Below are 24,478 nucleotides of genomic sequence, written 5' to 3'. Positions count from 1 at the left end.
ATTTTGCTAAGTTCGTATTGTATCTGCATTAGCACAGTAAACTTTATCCCAATTCTAGTTCCAAGACGGCAAAAAAAAGAAAAGTAGATTATGCTGATTTATTTGCACATTAAACCATCTCACAAGCCGTAGTTTAAAACAATGACATCATATCTGAATTCCTCCATCTTTGTGTGCCTTCGCCTTTCACTTCACTTTATTTCACTTTGGTTTAATAAAACATTTAAAGGTCGCAATTTATATGGGGTGATATGATAATCCTTTTGACAGAATCATGCATTCATTAAATAGCCCCCACTTCACGTTGAGTGTTAAATCTTTCAACTCCCACTCTTATATTTCCTACAGGTAAAACCTAACTGCAAGGTAACAGTTCCCACCAGCAAGGGCACAACGGCCAAACCCAGGATCTGTAAAAAGGCATCTGTGGAGGAGAAGGTGGAGAGGGAGGAGAAGCAGGAGAAGGCGGAGAAAGAAGAGGATGAGGAATCATCAAAGGAAAGTGGTGCAGACGAGCAGGCCTTCCTAGTAGCCCTATACAAGTACATGAAAGAGAGGGACACACCTATCGATAGGATCCCCTTCCTGGGGTTTAAGCAGAGTGAGTGAAATATCTTTCTTTTATATTCATATAAGCTTCGAATATAGGATATACAGTGCCTTGCAAAAGTATTCATCCCCCTTGGCGTTTTTCCTATTTTGTTGCATTACAACCTGTAATTTAAATGGATTTTTTATTTGGATTTCATGTAATGGACATACACAAAATAGTCAAAATTGGTGAAGTGAAATGAAACAAATAACTTGTTAAAAAAATTCTACAAAATAAATAAAGGAACAGTGGTGCTTGAATATGTATTCACCCCCTTTGCTATGAAGCCCCTAAATAAGATCTGGTGCAACCAATTACTTCAGAAGTCACATAATTAGTTAGATTGCACACAGGTGGACTTTATTTAAGTGTCACATGATCTGTCACATGATCTCAGTATATATACACCTGTTCTGAAAGGCCCCAAAGGGGGGGGGTGAATAGTTATGCATGCTCAAGTTTTGTATTTATTTTTTATTTGTTGTTTGTTTCAAAATAAAAAATATTTTGCATCTTTCAAAGTGGTAGGCATGTTGTGTAAATCAAATGATACAAACCTCCCAAAAATCCATTTTAATTCCAGGTTGTAAGGCAACAAATTCTGAAAAATGCCAAGGGGGGTGAATACTTTCGCAAGCCACTGTATAATCTTCCCACACCAGGTCCTGTCAAAAGCATCATATGTGGGTCCATATCGCTTCTTCTTACACTGTCAGAGCGTCGCATGTATGGGAAACACATCTCGCTCAGATCAAACGCTTCTCATGTAGGTCATTTGTTTCACTTCACAACAATGAGGTTTCACATGCTAGGGAAGATTATGTCTTATATAGAGAACCATACAAGAACCGTCATTCAATATTCTTTCTCGGCACAACCATGCGTCATTGTGGTTAAATTAACTCTATACGAAAAGACGTGAGCTGTTTTACATGTTAGTCTCTCTATACAAATGTAAGCTGTGGTTCACAATTAACACCATGTATGTATTTGGAAAGAGATGTCATCTTCACACCAAAGATGCTGTTCTTAAGTAGGCCAATGTGGTTGAGATGATAGTGACTCAGTATGCATGCATACTGTAGTTACTGAGTCTACAGCAAAGCATCGGTTGTATCGAGGCATAACGCCAACTGTTTTACATGCAGTACATGTTCTGAATTACAAACCAAGCAAGACTCTTCTCATTAAAGCCTCCAATAATGCAGTTTATACTCGTCCTTGGCAACTTGACTGTTTAAAAAAACATAACTACTACAAAATATGCTCAGACGCAATCAGCTTTCATTATTCCTTTCAGTCACTGCAATAGCCTCAAGTATCAAAGCAAAACTTTCCTGTTATGGAAATTGTGTTTTTGGTATTTGCTTTCATGAGTGGTCTATAATTAAGCCAACAACTGTTTTAAAAGCACTGGATTGTCGAACAGTAATACACATGTATTCCTGTCCTCTTTCAATGTGCCTCTTACACGCTTTGTGTGATTGTTAACAGAAGCCATATAATTACATCTTCTTCTTTAAACCATTGGCTCTGAAATGCACACAGAGCTACCAATTCCACTTCCTCTAAAGCACAATCTATCCCTTTTTATTTGAATGGCATATTCTACACAGTGCAAGGCTATAGGTCCGGCTCAAAGTTTGTTATCTGTTCCACCAGAAAGGAAGCTTCTTTGGGTCTTCTTTGCCTTCTATTTAGCTTTAGCAGTGTGCCTGCTCGCTGCACAGGACGTAAGATAAATGAACTTCAGAGGAAGAAAAGCCACATGACAAAAATAGGTTTCATTATCTTCCATTCACTTGGGTAAACAACTATTCCCAGTGTTGGTACCACATTCTGAATGTGCAATGGAAGTATTAGGGGGAAATGGTGCAATGAGGGGGCTGGGAGGGTGTGTCAGTGTTGGTACAGTTTGACATTACATTGCACATTTTAAATGGCATTGGTCGCAAATAGGAGAATGAGTTAGGGAATTGGTATGCGTGTGTTGGGCGGGGGAGGTGATGCACATTATTTCAGGCTGCCTTTAGAGAGGTTATTTTTGCCTTGTTTATAATTTACCTGTTTGAACGGGTCTGTTTTAGTCTACATTGTGTTTAGTCTGTTTTGCAATCCTTATCTCTGTGATAATTGCCCTGTTGAATAGAGTGAATTAGAGAAAAAACAGGCAGCAAATAATCTAAGAAAGAAGTATTCTCTTATTTTCTTTCTCTTTTCTGTCCTTCCTAATTCTGCTCGCTATTGTGGTAATTACAGTCTATGCATAACAACCCCATTAATAGGCCATAGCTGCTATCCAGTTGAAAACACAATGCCACTCTGCAGTTCAAATAGAACCCACTCAGCTTCCTTTGTTATTCTGCCTGTTCATTGACAACAGCCACGGAAGAGGAGAAAGGAAAAATCAATGCTGTCAAATGCAGAGATAGGAAAATGTCATTTTGAAAAATGCAAGCCTTTGTGTACGCAAAGATTGAATTTTGATGGATTTCTCCCCAGGCGAGCCTTCCTTATTTATAGGTCTTCATATAAAAATGATGTTACAATGATGTAACAGAAAGCAGATACAAATGACATTGTTTGGAAAATCGCACAATAAAGTGGGTTCATTGTTTGCGGGGAAAAAACTGTCAGAGATGGAATGATTTCAAGCTGAAAGGGTCTTTGTTGGATTTTTATCACCTGCCTAATCACTATGCTACACAACCCCTCTAATCCATGTGATATCATCTGTCATTGGATCTTTGCATGTAAAATTCTATGCAAAATGGCATTGGCATTTGTGCCAACATTGGTAACAAGTGCTAACATGTCAAGTAATACTTGATGCTCATAATGGTGTTTATTTAAATCCCCTTCAGCTGAAGTGTTACAGAGCTAGCTAGGTGTCAGGCTGTATCTACAGTACTTTATGTAGTACAGTGCATTCGGAAAGTTTTTTCACTTTTTCCACATTTTGTTATGTTACAGCCTTATTCTAAAATATATGTTTTTTTCTCATCAATCTACACACAATACCCCATAATGACAAAGCGAAAACAGGTTTTTATAAATTTTTGCAAATGTATTACAAATAAATAACAGAAATACCTTATTCACATAGATATTCAGTTCATTTTCTATGAGACTCGAAATTGAGCTCAGGTGCATCCTGTTTCCATTAATCATCCTTGAGATGTTTCTACAACTTGATTGGAGTCCACCTGTGGTAAATTCAATTGATTAGACTTGATTTGGAAAGGCACACACCTGTCTATATAAGGTCCCACAGTTGACAGTCCATGTCAGAGCAAAAACCAAGCCATGAGGTTGAAGGAATTGTCTGTAGAGCTCTGAGACAGGATTGTGTTGAGGCACAGATCTGGGAAGGGTACCAAAACATTTCTGCAGCATTGAAGGTCCCCAATAACACAGTGGCCTCCATCATTCTTAAATATAAGAAGTTTGGAACCACCAAGACTCTTCCTAGAGCTGGCCGCCCGGAAAAACTGAGCAATCGGGGGAGAAAGGACTTGGTCAGGGAGGTGACCAAGAACCCGATGGTCACTCTGACAGAGCTCCAGAGTTAATCTGTGGAGATGGGAGAACACCACCAATCAGGCCTTTATGGTAGAGTGGCCAGACGGAAGCCACTCCTCAGTAAAAGGCACATGAAAGCCCACTTGGAGTTTGCCAAAAGGCACCTACAGGACTCTCAGACCATGAGAAACAAGATTCTCTGGTCTGATGAAACCAAGATTGAACACTTTGGCCTGAATGCCAAGCATCACGTCTGGAGGAAACCAGGCACCGCTCATCATCTGGCCAATACCATCCCTACGGTGAAGCGTGGTGGCAGCAGCATCATGCTGTGGGGATGTTTTTCAGCGGCAGGGACTGAGAGACTAGTCAGGATCGAGGGAAAGATGAATGGAGCAAAGTACAGAGAGACCCTTGATGAAAACCTGCTCAGGACCTCAGACTGGGGCGAAGGTTCACCTTCCAGCAGGACAACGACCCTAAGCACACGGCCAAGACAACGCAGGAGTGGCTTCGGGTCAAGTCTCTGAATGTCCTTGAGTGGCTCAGTCAGAGCCCGGACTTGAACCCGATCCAACATCTCTGAAGAGACCTGAAAATAGATGTGCAGCGACGCTCCCCATCCAACCTGACAGAGCTTGAGAGGATCTGCAGAGACGAATGGCAGAAACTCCCCAAATACAGGTGTGCCAAGCTTGTAGAGTCATACCCAAGAAGACTCAAGTCTGTAATCGCTGCCAAAGGTGCTTCAACAAAGTACTGAGTAAAGGGTCTGAGTACTTATGGAAATGTCATATTTCCGTTTTGTTTTTTTATATACATTAGCAAAAATATCTAAAAACCAGTTTGTGCTTTGTCATTATGGGGTATTGTGTGTAGATTGCTAAAGATAAAAACGATTTCATAAATTTTTGAATAAGGCTGTAACGTAAGAAAATGTGGAAAAGGTGAAGGTCTGAATACTTTCCGAATGTACTGTATGTGACAGTATCTTTGTATTTGTTGATCTGACTGAATACCATTGATCTCCCTGTTTGTTGTCCCTCTAACAGTAAACCTTTGGACTATGTTTCAAGCTGCTCAGAAACTCGGAGGATATGAGTTGGTAAGTGTTTGCATATGTCCTGCACCATACTTCACAATCTTGGTCAGGCCCACATTTCGCAAAATGATACCGTTGTTGTAAACCCCCTCTAAGTGGAAAACACATGTTACCCTCCCATGTCAAGGAAATTTGTGACGTCTGTCATTTTCTTCCCATGTTGAGGCGCTAAAATAAAGCTGACTATTATACACAGTGAGACAGCAGAGCAGGGACCTTTCACTTGGCAGCCTACCTCACATTTGTTCAGTACTAATTTGGGAAGTGTTTCCAAAATGTGTGTTTTGATGTGAAGTGTAAATGCATTGTGAATGTTGGTTAGTTCATTAGTTACATATAGTCATACAGAGAGACGAGCCGGCAAAATATAAACAGGAAACTAGTCATGTAATCGGGATGTGTTTCCTTTTAAAGCCTTTTTATCTGCAGATGATTATCAATATTTCATGCCTGCTGCTGTCTTTGTGAGCAGGAAGCCATGTGGTTGGTTTGTGTAGTTACAGTATGTATCTAATGGTATAACTCATCACTCTTAAGCCTTCCGCATGCTTCGGTTCGAACGAATGAGTGTGCTCACATACTCCTTTAAAAGACCTTCGCTTGAAAATGAGAAAAAAGCAGCAATAGGTGTTTGTCCATCTTGAGACGCCTTAGTACTTCCTCAAAATAGTCAGAATAAATCTAAGATAACTCAAGAAATCTGTCGTTAATTTTGACGTTTTTGCCGAGGTGCTCTTAGTCGCGCAATTTTGCATCTAAGTAACGTCATTGGTTCATTATTTCTCAAGTGAAAAAAATTGCATGGAAACGATTGGTCTCTTGTTGAATGACAACAAGCACTTCATTGAAGAATCCATATTGTTGACCAATCACCGACAAAGGTGTGTAGACTTTGGCTACCGACTTCGGTTTACGACTTCGGCTTGCCTCAAGTTTTTTGTGTGCATGAACAGCCGAAAAAAATCTTGCTGAAGACCAAAACGAACAAAAACGTCAGAAAATGTCATCATAATATATGCACGAACTGTTCCGGATTGTTTCGGATGGGAAGAATGTGGACGTCTTTAATGAACTCTACCACTGTACTGTACTTTTCCCTGTTTTGCCCATGCTGTGGTAGAGACGGCGGTAGCCAGCTACAGCTGGTGGCATGTTATGGAGATGGTTTTGCATTAGAGAGTGGTGATTAGATTTGATGTATTTTATTTCAGTGTCATACACCAATTGGTGCCCAGCCAATATGGGCTTAAAATACACAATTCTTTATGGTCTCTGTGGCACACTTCATAACTTTGTTAGTATTAACCACTCACACTGGGAAAATTACTAGTATCTATAAAGATGTTATCACAGCATTATATACAGCATCATTAAAATCACTTTCTTTCTTACTCTCTCTCTCTCAGATCACAGTTCGCAGACAGTGGAAAAATGTATATGATGAGCTGGGTGGAAACCCAGGAAGCACAAGTGCCGCTACATGCACACGAAGACACTACGAGAGGTGAGTTATTAACAAAGCCCTGTCCCATTTTCCTAATGCAGTGGAGGAAGAGGAATGCTACTCTCAGCCCCAGTATCAGGTGTATGTAAACCCTGTTTAGGGAAGTAAGGCTTCCTTCCTATTCCTGAAATGATGTCCTTAGCCATGACCGCAGACTCTCTCACCCTGCTGCTCCATGCATACTAACACAGAGCACAGCTATATTCACCAAACCAGTCACACTTCTCTCTCTAACCAGCCTTTTCTATTGAGAGGGTCTGAACCAAAGCAAACAGCAAACGGATATGATCCTGGGGAGCCTTGAGGATATTATGCATGCACACACATATTTTCAAGGTTAAACAAATGGCAAATGCTGTGTGCTTAATACGAGAACCTCTCTTTCATAAATCTTTCCTGTTACGGCTAGCCATCTCTGAACCCCCCTCGGGCTGATATTTTCATGCCTAAGCAATGCTATGGAACAGATGTACGTGTCAAAGAGGGCATGCAGAGCAATATTGTGCATGCATATAATGAGTATGTGTATAGATCTAAGCAATTACAAACAGTCAGGCCGAATTGCTCAGTCAATATGTGTAGGTTTATCTATGCTCTATGTACGAGTGCATACAAAATTGGATACTTGAATATGGTTGAGCAGTTAGATTATACCAAATAGCACTGCAGCTTAATTAAACTTCCTGAGCAGCCAGAAGGGACTGTATTTGCTCTGCCTTTTAAATGCCCTTTCACAACCCTGCATGAGTAGGAGGACTGGTATAGACAGTGTCAGCACAGGGGGTTGGGGGGGACCAGTGAGGTGTGACTGCTGCGCTGGCCTTTCTCAATACAGCCACAGAAAGCTGAGAAATTGTGCTGAATCAATACAAACCAATAATATCCCCACTGCAGTGAATATCACCCTGTCAGAAAGAGAGCGGGAAATCTCAGCTGAACACAAACAGGCCAGGGGAGGAGAATTTTAGCTGAGGCTCACTATTCCAGCAGCTAGGAGGGCAATTAACTTCATTGTATTAGCTCAGCAAACAAAGCTATTCTCTCTCCCTTGGAAGTGTATGATAAATGACCCTGTTTGTTGATTTGGTGAAGTATATGTTTGGTCCCTGGTGGCGTTTTTGTTTTCCCTTAATGATTACTCAGCATTGAGAACACAATAAGTAATTTTAAACTAGAGCATGCAACATTTATCCTAACGTCTTTTGATTTACCCCCCTAAGTTACAAGTAGTGGAAACATTTGGTTGTAATTGCACTATATTAACTGAACATGCTGATCTTGGTCTTTTGTTTGGGACTTTGAATGTCCTCAAGCCCTGACTGTAATTTGAAATGATCCACATTATCCATTTACCTCTTTAATGGAAGTCATCTGAAACGGTTGCCTTGGAGACATTATTTTGAATGATAGAGATCGAAATAATGACTGTATTTATGGTGTTGAGCAGCAGGCAGTAGAGAACACAGAATGAACAGAACAAAAGATAACCTGAGGTACTTGTCATTTGGAAAGTTGCTCATTGCAGCCATTCTACTGTGCATTAGCTTAAAGGGAACAATCTATAATTAACGTCCAACCCAAGGTCTAAAGCTCCAGCTGGGAAAGCTTTAATGATATTTATTTAAACCGTTTCCCAAGATTAGCTGTCAGAGCTCTGCTCCCTGAATTAAAAATGAGGTCATGAAAAGATGGCATCAATAACCTTGAAATAGACTGCTGCATTCTCTCCCTGCATGCCGCTTCATGCTGATTCGTTGATTATACAGGTCATGCCTTTTTGCTGCCGTTAGTTATTTAAGCTCTCACTTTGTGTGAGCTGCTACTGCTACAGAAACATGACATGTATACCATACATGTTGTCACTCTGATAGTTCCTATGTTAATGCAGATGTAATGCCTGCCATGCATAGGCATTTGTATGTAATTGCAGGGGGGAATATCCATGGCAACAGTGGAGGCAATTGAGAATATTTATCTCAGAGGTTGTACAGAGTATAACAAAGAACAATCAATTTCACTCATATTAGTTAATATACCAGCTAATGTCAGTTATTTATCTTATGAATACCACATGTACACACTAGTGTGAATATTTATTTGGTTTGGATACAGGGTTAGTTTCTATTGGATACATTGCAGATTATATTATTGATTATTGTATGCATTCCTCCAGGTATTGGTGTGCCTCTGCACTCACTCAAACTGCACCTCAAATTGAAAATACATCCCACAGTGTATAGGCTCATGACAAATTGGAACAACTTGGCCAGTCGCCACCCCGTGGATCGTGTTAGAGTAGACTAAATCCTAAACACAGCTCTTACTCGGTGTTGCTTCTTGTTCCTCTATGCAACACTCAAGTCTATTTGTTACAAATCTAACAACATGAGTTTAAAAAAAGCACATTGCTGTAAGAGCCTAAAATGACTAGCTATAGGAAAAAACTACTGGACAGATTACAGCTGTGATAGCATTTAAATGAATGCCGTTTGATTGCTCTCTCTCATTCACCTGACAACAAAGAAATAACTAACCCACATGAAATATACTAGGCTTTTAAACCTGGTGTTTGCATTTAGGGGCTTGCAAAATGTGTCATACTTACAGAGTTAGACATTTGGAAATACTGATAAGTCACAGTATTATTTAAAAATTATTGCCTTTGGCTTAGGAACAGTTAATGTGATTGTTGTTGATATATAATGATGAACAGACTATTTTCACTATTATAAATCTGTTCCTAATGTTGAGATTGGATCAAAGAACATAATATAAGAGTGTCTGCTAAATGACGTAAATGTAAATAATGTTCTACACAGTGAACAACAGACATAATATCTAGTAGTTAATACAAACACTTACCATCCATTGCTCAACACCTGTCATGATTAAGGTTAGCTGTGTGCAGTTGAATATGGTTTAGCCTTGGGGGAATGGTAAAGGTCATTTTTAGATCTGTTATTTCCAGACTCGACAAAAGGCCCTTCACTGCCCTGTTTAACTGCGTGAAGCAGGATCACTTGAAGTGGTTGACTTTCGACAAAAGAGAGGCTTTGAAGCCAAGTCTTTCCAAAACTGAGGGAACAATGTCTGTTTATCCCGCTCTGACTCGGCTCTGAAGATTGGTATTTGCTTTTGTACAGACAGGAGTTATTGTTTTGCCAGTTCTTTGAAGCCGCCTAATCATAACAGTTGGTGATGAATATGGATTTGATGTTATGCTGCTTCTCTTCAAGAGGTTGTATTAAAACTATCCCAAAATAGTGTTCAGTTAACGCATTAAGTAAACCTCTGAACTAAATAGAACGCCAGCTCAAATTAATTTCAGCACCAGGAAAAGTGCTGAATGGAATAGCTTGCAGTGGTTTTCTACTGCTTTGGTGACTTAGGCATTTCTTGGATTCCACAGGTCAATCCCCTTTAACTCAGATGACAGACCAGTTTATTGTTGATAAAAATGTATTTCCTTGTTTGGCATGTAAGTCCATTATTTTAATGGGACGGACATGTTTAATTGACTATGTCACTGAATTACAATTGTATTGATTTCCAAAGAATCTTACAACAATACATTATATTAAGAAATGTCTTTAGTCTAATTACATTCCAATATGCAAGAGAAATCCCTGTCTCTTTTGCCTATTTAACTTTTCAATGTTTTATTAGTGGATCGGTTACGTACTCAAATGTACCATGAACATCATAGAAAATAGCTGCTCATGTAAAGGCTCAATGATGAATAGCCATGAGCGGAAGTTAAGTATTTATTGACCTCACAAAAATGTAAGCTCTCCTTCCCTCATTGAGTTATTCCCTCATTGACTTTTCCATGTCATGTTGTGCTCCTTCCGCCCTCTAGTGTGCAGGAAAGTATGTTGCATTTGATTTTGATATTTTGAAATTGCCTGTGATATTCATAACTAGAAGTGTTTCTCAGAGAGGAATTTCCTTCTTTGAACTCCTCCAAGGATTTATATAAGAAAGCCCTATATTTACATAAATGTAGCCTATTACTGTGCAAAGAGCCTCCATGCTGCCTTCACATGTGGACTGAATTCCTTTCATGGCCTCTCGATTGCACACTCTCCCCGGCCCCCTGCTTTCAGGAAATTACTACTTACATAAGTCATATTGTATTATCATTGCTGTATTATGTGATCAGGAGAATGTTATATGCTCTCCCTGTACTTATTCTCTGTCTTTTACAGAGTCACTGGGTGCTATTTATAATGACTTTTCATAGTTAACTGTTCAGCAACAGAGAAGAAAATAATCAAGCACCCTGCCGTGCTAAAAGAACATTGTTACTTTTTGTTAATTTAATAAATAATAATAAATAAAATAAAAGACTGTCTGGAATATTGAGTTTAACAATTGGTGTGATGTAACATGGATTTTAAGGAGAATGTTCCACTGAGGTGTGACAACCACACCAGTATGGACGGTACTCCCATCAAAGTTGCCCTGCCCTATATCAAAATTGAATTTCATCATGAGGGGTCTGCATACCCACATCCATATCCCCAAGGGGTGAATTGATCTGATAGAACTGTGGAACTGTTCGTCTGTAGCCTAGCTCCTAAAACTCAATGCAGGATTATTTCATTCTCATCCATGTCTGCCGATAGATACTGATTTGTAATTGGTATTGCTAGACGCCAAACTCAGCATGGTATTCATTCTTACAGCAGATGGTACAGTATCTTTGCAGATTTGAAATGTAAGTGTATATGAAATTGCTCACTATTTTCTTTACTCTATTTATACAGTAAGTCACGTCGAGTTCACCACATTATTTCTCAATGGTGCAGTGGTTTATGGTGAATACTTTTTTCACTCCATTAACATCTGTCTTTCTACTCTCTCTCTGTCTCTTTTCTCCTTCTCTCTCTTTCAAATAAGTCACATTTAATCGTACATTTCCTTTCTTGGCCTGGGGCCCGGTGCCAGCTGTATGAAATTGAGTTTTTCTGCTGCCAGCAGTTTGGTTCTGAGAATAAGAAAAAATATCCCACTGAGCCGCTTGAACCAATGCAGCCGTTTTGATCTCAATATCAAATTTCTCGGTAACAATTAAGTACCTTACTGTGATTGTTTTCAAATAAAATGGTCAAAAAGAAACAAAAATACCTTTCTTAGCAAAGAGCAGTTTCTAAAGCAAGAATCTTGCCAGGAGTGTCAGGGAGTGGTCTGAGTGGGGAGGGGAAAACTAAATGTTATTGGCAGAGAGGTTTTAAACTCTCTTTCTTAGGCCTATTCCCACTATGAGATACTGTATGAAGGAGAGTCTGAGGAGCAGGGTGGTGAAAGATAATTCTACTTTTCAATTCACATTACATCCTTGCCTTACCTTTCGTTGTGGCTGGCAACGCGACATTCTTGGTCCGCATCTTAAATTGACCGTAAATATCACAGTAGCGACTAGCCAGTAAGCACAAACTATTCAACAATAACATAAAAGTTTATTCTAAAACATATCACACTATTGAATAGTGCAACCAAACCATATTACACTCTTGAATAATGCAACAATTCACAAGCATGTACAGTGCCTTGCAAAAGTATTCATCTCTCTTGGTGTTTTCCCTATTTTGTTGCATTACAACCTGTAATTTAAATGGATTTTTACTTGGATTTCATGTAATGGACATACACAAAATAGTCCAACCTGGTGAAGTGAAATGAAAAAAATTCTAAAAAATAAATAACGGAAAAGTGGTGCGTGCAGATGTATTCACCCCCTTTGCTATGAAGACCCTAAATAAGATCTGGTGCAACCAATTACCTTCAGAAGTCACATAATTAGTTAAATAAAGTCCACCTGTGTGCAATCTAAGTGGCACATGATCTGTCACATGATCTCAGTGTATATATACACCTGTTCCGAAAGGCCCCAGAGTCTGCAACACCACTAAGCAAGGGGCACCACCAAGCAAGTGGCACCATGAATACCAAGGAGCTCTCCAAACAGGTCAGGGACAAAGTTGTGGAGAAGTACAGATCAGGGTTGGGTTGTAAAAAAAATATCAGAAACTTTGAACATTCCACGGAGCACCATTAAATCCATTATTAATAAGTGGAAAGAATATGGCACCACAACAAACCTGCCAAGAGAGGGCCGCCCACCAAAACTCACGGACCAGGTAAGGAGGGCATTAATCAGAGAGGCAACAAAGTGACCAAAGATAACCCTGAAGGAGCTGCAAAGCTCCACAGCGGAGATTGGAGTATCTGTCCTGTCACGTTCGTTGAAGGACGGGTCAGACCAAGGCGCAGCGTGAAATGCGTACATGTTTATTTCACCGATAAACACACTAACAAAACCACAAAACAACGAAACGTGAAGTCCTAAGGCTAAAACACAAAACAAGCCTACTCACGGAACAAGATCCCACAACTAACGAGTGCCAATAGGCTGCCTAAGTATGAACCCCAATCAGAGACAACGAGCGACAGCTGTCTCTGATTGGGAATCACACCCGGCCAAACATAGACATACAATCCTAGAATGACAACATAGAAAACACAACATAGAACACCACACCCTGACTCAACATACCAGAGTCCCATAAGTCAGGGCGTGACAGTACCCCCCCCCCCCCCACCCAAAGGAGCGGACTCCGACCGCACAAACTTTACATAACAGGGTAGGGGCCGGACGACCACTTACTCTCCGCCTCCCTGTTGCGCCCCTGGTCTGGTCTGGACCTCGCCGCGCTGCTTCCCCTCTCCTTCCTCCCACGAAGTACCAAGCCCTGTCTGGACCCTGGTGTGGGAGACCTCGAACCTGGAAAGGGGCTGACGTCTGGGTCTGGACTGGAGCCGCTGACCGGAGCTGGACTAGGCACCGGTGGAGCGGACTGCTCTGGCTCCGGAGTAGAGCTGCTGACCGGAGCTGGAACGGGCACGGGCACGGGCCGTGCCGGACTGGACACACGCACCACTGGTCTGGTGCAAGGAGCAGGCACGGGCCGGACCGGACTAGGAACACGCACCACTGGCTTGGTGCGAGGAGCAGGAACGGCCAGGCCGGACTGGCGACACGCACCACTGGCTTGGTGCGAGGAGCAGGAACGGGCCGGGCCGGACTGGCGACACACACCACTGGCTTGGTGCGAGGAGCAGGAACGGGCCGGGCCGGACTGGCGACACGCACCACTGGCTTGGTGCGAGGAGCAGGAACAGGCCGGACTGGGAACACGCACCCCTGGCTTGGTGCGGGGAGCAGGTATGGGTCGTACCGGGCTGGCGACACGCACCACTAGCTTGGTGCAGGTACGGGGCGTACCGGGCTGGCGACACGCACCACTGGCTTGGTGCGAGGAGCAGAAACAGGCCGGGCCGGACTGGGAACACGCACCACTGGCTTGGTGTGGGGAGCAGGAACGTGCCGGGCCGGACTGGGGACACACACCACTGGCTTAGTGCGGGGAGCAGGTACGGGTCGTACCGGGCTGGCGACATGCACCATTGGCTTGGTGCGGGGAGCAGGCACGGGCCGTACCGGACTGGGAACATGCACCACTGGCTTGGTGCGGGAGCAGGAACGGGCCGGGCCGGACTGTGGAGGCGGACTGGAGGTCTGGAGCGGAGAGCTGGCACAACCCGTCCTGGCTGGATCCCTACTTCCGCACAGTACGTGTGTGGCATTAGCACAGGACGCACTGGGCTGTGCATGCGCACTGGCGATACAGTACGTAGAACCGGCGCAGGATATGCGGGACCGAGGAGGCGTACTGGAGACCAGGAGCGTTGAGCCGGCACACCCCATCCTGGCTGGATGCCCATTTTCGCACGGCACGTGCATGGTGCTAGCACAGGACTTACAGGACTGTGCCGGCGTACTGGCGACACAGTACGTAGCTCCGCATAACACGGAGCCTGCCCAGTCACACGCTTCCTAGTGTGAGTACGGGGAGTTGGCTCTGCTCTGAACCTAGGCTCCGCCAACCACCCTGTGTGCCCCCCCCAAAAAATTTATTGGGGCTGCTTCTCGGGCTTCCTCCTCGACCGGCGCACTCCGTGTTGCCGTTGCTCCTCTCTAAACCGGGCCTCCACTGTCTCCTCCCAAGGACGGCGATCCATCCCAGCCTGAATCTCCTCCCATGTCCAGGATCCCTTTCCGTCCAGGATCTCCTCCCATGTCCAGGCTGTCTGCTCCTGGGCACGCTGCTTGGTCCGTGTTTGGTGGGATCTTCTGTCACGTTCGTTGAAGGACGGGTCAGACCAAGGCGCAGCGTGAAATGAGTACATGTTTATTTCACCGATAAACACACTAACAAAACCACAAAACAACGAAATGTGAAGTCCTAAGGCTAAAACACAAAACAAGCCTACTCACGGAACAAGATCCCACAACTAACGAGTACCAATAGGCTGCCAAAGTATGATCCCCAATCAGAGACAACGAGCGACAGCTGTCTCTGATTGGGAATCACACCTGGCCAAACATAGACATGCAATCCTAGAATGACAACATAGAAAACACAACATAGAACACCACACCCTGACTCAACATACCAGAGTCCCATATGTCAGGGCGTGACATGTCCATAGAACCACTTTAAGCCGTACACTTCACAGAGCTGGGCCATGTGGGAGACTCCCCAAACATATTGAAGAAGGTACTCTGGTCAGATGAAACTAAAATTGAGCTTTTTGGCCATCAAGGAAAACGCTATGTCTGATGCAAACCCAACACCTCTCATCACCCCGAGAACACCATCCCCACAGTGAAACATGGTGATGGCAGCATCATGCTGTGGGGATGTTTTTCCATCGGCAGAGACTGGGAAACTGGTCAGAAGGAATGATGGATGGCGCTAAATACAGGGACATTCTTGAGGGAAACCTGTTTCAGTCTTCCAGAGATTTGAGACTGGGGCGGAGGTTCACCTTCCAGCAGGACAATGACCCTAAGCATACTGCAAAAGCAACACTCGAGTGGTTTAAGGGGAAACATTTAAATGGGGGGTGAATAGTTATGCACGCTCAAGTGTTCTGTTTTTTTTGTCTTATTTCTTGTTTGTTTCACAATCAAAAATATTTTGCATCTTCAAAGTGGTAGGCATGTTGTCTAAATCAAATTATACAAACCCCCAAAAAATCAATTTTAGTTCCAGGTTGTAAGGCAACAAAATAGGAAAAATGCCAAGGGGGGTGAATACTTTCGCAAGCCACTATGTGCAGACAAAGGGTTTATTTTCTCGTCTGTAGGCTACACTCATTACATTTTAGCTTCAAGACAAAAGCACAGAGTTGCCAACAGCATGTCTTCATCAATTAATGTTAGCCTATCAAAAATGAACAATTAACCTGCTCATACGAATATAAAACTACAGTAGGCCTACCTTACAACATTACAACAAACCAGGCTTCATTTTTATCAATATCATGCAAATCATCACGTGGTAAAAGGCATATTGTGACTGAAACCATGGATATAAGTGAATTCACCACAACAAACTGTTTTATATGGAAGCCCATACCCGCCACCAAAAAATAAAATGCCTCATGACTTGTCAACGTGTACAATTAGTCTGTGCTTCAGTCTGATCAAATGTAGCCTACTGATAACAACCACAGATGCAGGTAGCCTAGAGAAGCCTATGCTCTCTGATCCCATCTGGGCCTGGCCAAGGGAAACGTAACGTCATGTTTTTATAGCCTAAGCTCTGTATTTATAGCATAAAATAGGCCCATTTAATTTGTGTTCTGAGAAAATGTGAATGTGATCAAATTTGGTTTATATTCACACTTCTGGTGGCTAGGCTACCTAGGCCTTTTTAATCCAAAAGAATTTATTGGAATTAAATCAATCAACAGTGATGACATACTGTGTGAGTATCTTTTTAATTACAGATGCAAAGGCCTATATGATGCAACCCTGCATACAGCAACCTCAGCCCAGTTAGTTTTTGTCCAATTGCAGTTGTCTCTTTGTCTGTGTAAAGGGTTTTAATGTATTCATCCTCCCTAGGGCCAGGAGTTTTCCAGGAGTTTTTTTTAAACCATATGACCTGATAAGAAAAACAATCTTGTCCCATCATAGCCCATATAAAACATTTGTTTTTTCAGCTGATTTATTACTATGTCGTACGCTACCACTAGAGTCCGGAGTTGTTTAAATTACTATCAGATTGGGTAAAACTCTGGGCCCTAGGAAAACAATTTACCCTCCCACCACTCTGGAACATGTGGTGCCACCTCTGAAATGTCCACACAATGTTACAATGAAAAAACATATCCTATTTGTATGATCTACATTTGACATGTTTTTGGTGGTGGGGATGGGCTTCCATAGTTTTATGTGGCTCAGTGCAGCCAGCAGCTACTGTGACAATTTCCGAATGTAACAGGCTGTTACTGCAATTTCTGGTAAAAACTCAATGAAACAAGTCTCAAATATTAGGAAAATGTCTATACATTTCAGCTGTTTCAAAACCATTGCTCTGCTATTATCATTTAGACTGTATGAGTATTAGCTCAACGAGACAATTCTGCTTACACTGTCATGCTTCAAGGGGGGCAACTGTTGTGCGCTACCTCGGGCGAGTGTGGTGATGTCACCAGGCAGGCTAAAACTCCATCCCACTTAAACAGACTGAAATTTCAGGCGGTCTTTTCAAACAGCTCTTACACTAAAAGGGCATTATCATAATTTTCAACATTTCACAGTATTATTCCAACCTCATAGTGTATATTTAAAACACAGGAAAATCACGTTTTTGACTGCAGTGGGACTTTAAAGGCATTTCTCTTTGAACAAGCGAACCAATAATGATTCCTTGTTTGTTCTACCACAATGTCTCTTAAAAAGGGAATTGAGCAACTACTTAATGTGCACATGCCTAAGTTGTTTCCCAATAGCATTTGGATTGCTATCATAAAAGCTGGCCTCACAAAGAAATGGGCGAGGCTTTCCAAAATAATATTGAACATTCCATCACTGGCTGGTACCTCTTTTCGATATTTGATACTGTAATGTTTTGTGGTGTTTAACATGTTTTTCTCAGTATTTTTGTCAGTCCATATTTTGTTTCACACATTTGATAAGATCTTGGTGATGATAACCTTGGTGATGATGTTTTTTTAGTTACTCTAGCAGCTGTAGTGTGTTAACTGTTTCCCTAGTAATGTGATGTAAAGATTAACACGCCCTCACTGCGGGCCTCAGCCTTGCCTCATCTCCTGGCCCAATGCCAGGTGTTAGTTGGCTCCCCAGCGCTCTCAGCACATACCAGCTCTGTGTTGAAGCATGCTCTCTAGTCTATGCTAACTGACTCACGCCCACCACCACTGTGTACTCTGGTCAGTCAAGTTTCAAAATGAAGGTTGAAACTTCCTTTCAGGTTTTCAGATGTAATTAAAGTTGTGTCTTTGTCTATGCCACAGTTGTAGGGCTAGCATCTCTGGTTTATCTAGATATAACTTCCTAGAGCGAATTATCTTATAAATTGATTGAACTTTGTGTTTTTTTTTCCTAGCACCACTTATGAGAGACCGCATGGTGGTTTGCATGTAAACATTCATCTTTAAAGATGTGTTGATTTTTCAACATGTTTCATTGCAGCTACATGGGCAGGGTGTTTAACAGCATTCCTAAGAGGTGGTGCGTTTATAGGCTTAACTTTGTTTCAGGTTAAGGTTAACTCGGTCTCTTCCCCTCTGACCTTTCAAGGCTCCTCCTACCCTACGAGAGGCACACCAAAGGAGAGAAGGACAAACCCCTCCCCTCAGCCAAACCCAAAAAACAGGAGCATGGGGCCCAAGAGGGGGGTGCCAAACCCAAAGCGAAACGACCTAAAGGTGGACTAAACCAGAGACAGGTGGCCAGGAAGGAGAGGGAGAGCGATGACACAACAAAAAGCCGGGAGCTCTCACAGGTCAGTCCTACTCATTTTCTGTCCGTCTGTCTCACACTATCTCAAGCTCTCACAAGCACTCTCGTTCACACACTCTTTCTTAGAAAGATAACATATACCAACATCACACATGCATCATATATATGTGTCGAATAACCGTATGGCATATGTTTTCCCACTAAGGTATCTGAGGAGAAAGAGGAGAACCAGGAGCTTGCAGTGATGAAGCAGGATCATCTTCCCAGAGAGGAGCCTGAAGAGGAGTTACAACACACCTTGAAGAAAGAGGAGACATTGAGCCAGGAGGAACCATCCCGCCTGAATCCCTCCAACACAGACTGCCACCGAGCCACACCTGTCCTCCACAGTGACCTGTGTCCACAGCCCGAGTGGAGACATCCCAACCAGCCACAATCAGACAAATTCAACCCTGAGCAAAAGAACCAAGCCAATGGAACCCTCTCTAAGACCCCATATCCACACAACTGGGACAACAACAACAACAGTAAACATGGGTATAGCAGTCTAGCTGACCCAAGCACACCTGACACTCCAGTAGCTAAAGACACAGACTGTCACGGTTATGGACATGGTGGGAGGGTGGGGAAGGTGCTGCCCATGTGTAAGCAGAGCCCACCCCCACTGCAGCTGTACTCTACAGAGCCACTCACAGACAAACAGGACTCCCCCAGTAAAAACAAAGCAATAAATCAGTGTCACATGCACATGCCAACAGCGTACTCCAAGGACAACCTGGGGGTCATGTCCCCACTAGCCAAGAAGAAGCTCCTCTCCCAAGTCTGTGAGACAAGTCATTACTCATTCAGTTCCCCTCCTCTCCCTCCTCCCACTCCGTCAGCCAGCGTGGCTGATGTGAGCGACAGTTGTGTTGAAGAGGTGGTGAAACTGAGGCAGGACTCCCTGCCGGACAGCCCAGAGATGGCTCCCGTCTTCAGGCCTTCTGTCATCCAGCACGCCCAAAGTGTCAAACCCCAGCAAGAGAGGAGTCCTCTGGGGGATCTGTCTGAGCCTTTCACTTGCAGAGTGAGCCACTTCCAGCCCCGGCTCAACCCCCCCTGGCACCCCTACCTCCACAGGACTGAGCACCAGGATGGAGTGGAGAATGCAGGGGAGACACGGATGCAGCAGCACCCAAGTCAGGCACCACCAGGCTATGCAGGCGACTGCTACTCCTCCCCTCACCTACACAACCTCTACCGGCAGACAGAGAACTGTCTGAGTCAAGAGCGAATGGCCAATTATCCCAACAGAGACAAACAGGGACATTTTATCGGGGAATGTCAGAGCAGTGAGGGCTTTAGCTTAAACAATCCTGATAGAGATGGGTTGGCTTACAGAGCTCCCCACTTCTCTGAGAGGACACAAACACATGGGGATAGATCATTGGACGAGGAACCTCGAGATTTCAGTATTTCCAAGCCTGTCACTCAAAGGATGTCTTTCACAAAGCCCTCTTTCTGTGGCCTCCCGTATCCCATGATGCACCAGAGTTTAGACTATCACCCCAAAGCATGCAGAGTCCCCCCCATGACTATATCTACCCCCAAACAGAACCCAGACCCCCCTCAGCCCTTCTTCAACCCTAAAAGCCACGCTGAGACTGTCAGTGCCTCCAGACCCAGTAAGAGAAGCCTGGGGGAACTAGAGAACGAGGGGGTGCCAGACCGCAAGGTGCGAGTGGTGACCCCCATGCACCCCGCCGGCTCTGTCCGCAGGGGTGACCCACAGGGGGAGGAGCTCAAACCAGCTGAACCGGCGCACGCCGTCCACCTCCACAGCCACATTCCCGAGGGCCACACCTACCCTCCCCACGCGCCCTTCTACCCAGGGATGTACCCCGGGATGCAGGACGCCCTCCATCACAACCTCCAATACCTGAAGAGCCAGACAGCCGTGTCCCCCCTTGTCCCTCCACTAGCCTTCCACTCCATGATGCTACAGAGGCAGCTGATGGCCTCACAGCCCAGTCCCCATCACTTCTACAGGCACCCTGGGGGGGCGGCCCTGTACGGGGACCTCCTGCACCACCTGTACCCCCTGTCCACCCTTAACCACCCACAGCTGTCCTCCATGCACCCCAGCACCAGACTCTAACAGACAGACCCACATGGAGCTTAACTGTCTCTACCTGGGACAGTGGATCTAGTGTTCTATTCTTCAGTAAGCATGACAACACTGGTTAACTGTAGCTGGTGGATTTAGTCAGGCACACAGTTCAATTTTTTGTATTCTTTGTTTGTTTTTGCACTGTGCTGGATCACCACTTATGTTATTCCATTTGCACTCTATGTAGTGTTTGTGTTCACCAACCAGGTTCATTCTCTCGCTCAACAGTCAGGTTCTTACTATCTTTGAGTGTGGAGGGACGGGAAACAGAGAAAAGCCATTGGCATGCATGTTGGGGGATAATCATATTTGCTGGGTCTCCAAAGGGATGGACTACATCACTGCAATGCAACAACCTCATCCTCCAAATGTGTTCTGGGGATTTTATCAGGTTAAAACACTAAAAACATGAGGGGACTATGTAAAATAGACTCTTTACGCAAAGTTTACCATTGGAAAAGTTAATGCAGCTGTTAAGCATTAGGCTACTCCACCTTCAATCAAGTTTTTATTTTATTTTTTACAGCTCTCTAGTGTGGTGCTTTGGCCTGTTTGTGTTCATGTATAAGTCAACTACACCTGTATTCTTATGAATTACTGTGTTAAACCACGGTGCTGTACAAAACCACAAGGTCCTGAGGTATTGTATGTAGATAAAAGCTCATTTTCATCAGAACGCCCAAGCTGTGAAGAAACCACATTTGATGTTTTTCATCGTTTTTTAAGGCGAGTCGTATCGTTTGTCAGGAACATTCTCTCAATGTTTTGTTGACCCCTGAGAGATGGGAAGGTGACCCAGATACATTAATATATTGAACAGAAAGCATTTGTACTACGCTTCACATCTGAGTCACTGATGCTGCCTACTGTGACATCTGACAGTGCTTATCTTGACATACTGTAGCTCTGAAAAATCACTCATTATTTTGTCTATGGCTGTTTACTCCGCCACCTTCGTTCAACAGTATACTGTATGATAAATAAAAATGTGTCTTGTAGATTATTGCTTTGTGAATATCTGTGCCTTTCTTAATCTTCGATTACTGGTTGCAGCACTACAGTTATAAGGTTCCATTCTATCGTCACATTGCAGTGCAAACTCATTGGACTGTAATTGTATAGTATCATAGTTACTGTTTAGCAAAGGGATAGTTAAGCACTGGTGTAGAGAATGGCTACTAGAATAGACTTATGTACCACAGCCAGGCTCCGTGATCAAAAGGAACCCTGTAGAGCCTGAGGACTAATAGCACCTGGTCTGGGTTTACAACCATCATAACTGCTTTTAATGGGTATTTGGGACATATGAAATATAGGTAACACATAGCTGTTTAATTTAGTCATAAAGCAAATCAGCTGAGATTTAGCAGACACTTAAGATAAACATTCATTCACAATTACATGTTCTGAATGTCATGTTTGCTTCAGCAGCATTAGTAACTACTGTTTAGGCTACTTAACATTCAAAACTATTCTCTGGTATCTTTCTCTGTCTGACATCTTCTGTAAATAATAATGTAAATACTGTTGACTTCTGACAGTCTGTTATCATGTGTTATATGTTATAATCTGTAAATAGTATAAATGCATACAGCTGCTTACACAATCTAGATGTGTCAAAGGTCACCTTATATTAGATCTGAACACTATTGTAGGACACTTTTTATTTGCTTGTTTTCCACATTGTTTCCATATTGTTAATCTTTAACGTGTTTTTGATACAATGTGCCATCTGTTTACCAATCATTTAGCTGGCAAACAAGAAGAAAAACATTTTGTATTATATGATCCTCTGTATATTTAATTAAAATATTTTACTATCTACGAATGTCTTTCTCCCCTTAATTGTGGTGGTACTATACCACAGATGGGTGAGGTTGGAAAATATAACTCATTCTCTAAGAAGATTCATGGTGAAATATTTAAAATGTCATGTAGACCCAACTACAAAGGTACAAGTAACTGCCAAAATAAAGGAGACACCAACATAAAGTATCTTAATAGGGCATTGGCCCATTGCGAGCCGCCAGAAAGCTTAAATGCGCCTCTGGAACTCTATTGGAGGGATGCGGCACCATTATTCCATGAGAAATTCCATCATTTGTTGTTTTGTTGATGGTGGTGAAAAACGCTGTCTCAGGTGCTGCTCCAGAATCTCCCATACGTGTTCAATTGTGTTGAGATCTGGTGACTGACACACACACACATCCCCTATGCTCCTTTGAGACCCCTTTTTCAAAGTCAAAGCAATCTCTTCTTTTAGCCATGGTAGCCAAAATAATGGGCAACTAGGCATTTTTATACATGAACGTAAGCATGATGGGATGGTCATTGCTTAATTAACTCAGGAACCACACCATGTGTGGAAGCACCTGCTTTCAACATACTTTGTATCATTCATTTACTCAAGTGTTTGCTTTATATTGACAGCTACCTGTATTTCAAGGCATATTACAGGCATTTTGCCAGTGTTGGGTCTAATTCAATGTCTTAAGCCTTAATTACTGTGCAATTTGCTGACAGTATGTCTGGAATACATTATTATTTTTTTATATATATTTTTTTTCATACTGGCCCCCCGTGGGAATCGAACCCACAACCCTGGCGTTGCAAACGCCATGCTCTACCAACTGAGCTACATCCCTGCCGGCCATTCCCTCCCCTACCCTGGACGAAGCTGGGCCAATTGTGCGCCGCCCCATGGGTCTCCCGGTCGCAGCCGGCTACGACAGAGCCTCAAACCAGTGCACTTGGCAAATACTACCATACCCCGTTCAAAGGCACTTAAATATTTTGTCTTGCTCATTCAACCACTGAATGGCACACATACACTATCCATGTCTCAATTGTCTCAAGGCTTAAAAATCCTTCTTTAACCTGTCTCCTTCCCTTCATCTACACTGATTGAAGTGGATTTAACAGGTGACATCAATAAGGGATCATAGCTTTCACCTGGATTCACCTGGTCAGTCTACATCACGGAAAGAGCAGATGTTCTTAATGTTTTGTACACTCAGTGAAAGTATTCACACCACTTGAATTTTTCCACATTTTGTTACGTTACAGCCTTATTCTAAAATGGATTAAATTAAAAATGTTCCTCATCAATCTACACACATAAAAGACAAAGCAAAAACAGGTTTGTAAAAATTAGAAATACCTTATTTACATACAGTTGAAGTCGGATGTTTACATAAACCTTAGCCAAATACATTTAAACTCAGTTTTTCACAATTCCTGACATTTAATCCTAGTAAACATTCCCTGTCTTAGGATCACCACTTTATTTTAAGAATGTGAAATGTCAGAATAATATTAGAGAGAATTATTTATTTCAGCTTTTTTTAATTTAATCCCATTCCCAGTGGGTCAGAAGTTTACATACACTCAATTAGTATTTGGTAGCATTGCCTTTAAATTGTTTAACTTGGGTCAAACGTTTCGGGTAGCCTTCCACAAGCTTCCCACAATAAGTTGGGTGAATTTTGTCCCATTCCTCCTTGTAGGCCTCCTTGCTCGCACACGTTTTTTCAGTTCTGCCCACAAATTGATGGCCACTCCAATACCTTGACTTTGTTGTCCTTAAGCCATTTTGCCACAATTTTGGAAGTATGCTTGGGGTCATTGTCCACTTGGAAGACCCATTTGCGACCAAGCTTTAACTTCCTGACTGATGTCTTGAGATGTTGCTTCAATATATCCACATAATTTTCCTTCCTCATGATGCCATCTATTTTGTGAAGTGCACCAGTCCCTCCTGCAGCAAA

The 24,478-nt window shown here is 42.9% G+C and overlaps 1 protein-coding gene across 1 annotated transcript in view; it reads left to right on the top strand.

The window, feature by feature from the left end:
* LOC311130251 (AT-rich interactive domain-containing protein 5B-like) overlaps window positions 1–21,707 on the top strand; it is a 77,611-nt gene extending 55,904 nt beyond the window's left edge. The window contains exons 6-10 of the mRNA XM_084162955.1: window positions 349–601; window positions 5,167–5,219; window positions 6,623–6,720; window positions 18,401–18,605; window positions 18,768–21,707. Of these exons, the coding sequence (XP_084019081.1) occupies window positions 349–601; window positions 5,167–5,219; window positions 6,623–6,720; window positions 18,401–18,605; window positions 18,768–20,699 (2,541 nt within the window). The 3' untranslated portion in view covers window positions 20,700–21,707. The remainder of the gene's footprint in view (window positions 1–348; window positions 602–5,166; window positions 5,220–6,622; window positions 6,721–18,400; window positions 18,606–18,767) is intronic.
* Window positions 21,708–24,478: the final 2,771 nt, after the last annotated feature.

The sequence above is a fragment of the Coregonus lavaretus genome (genome assembly GCF_964263955.1).
Source record: "Coregonus lavaretus genome assembly, chromosome: 1".
Taxonomy (NCBI): domain Eukaryota; kingdom Metazoa; phylum Chordata; class Actinopteri; order Salmoniformes; family Salmonidae; genus Coregonus; species Coregonus lavaretus.
The sequence above is the reverse complement of the archived record's forward strand: the minus strand, read 5'-3'. Positions and strand labels throughout refer to the sequence as shown.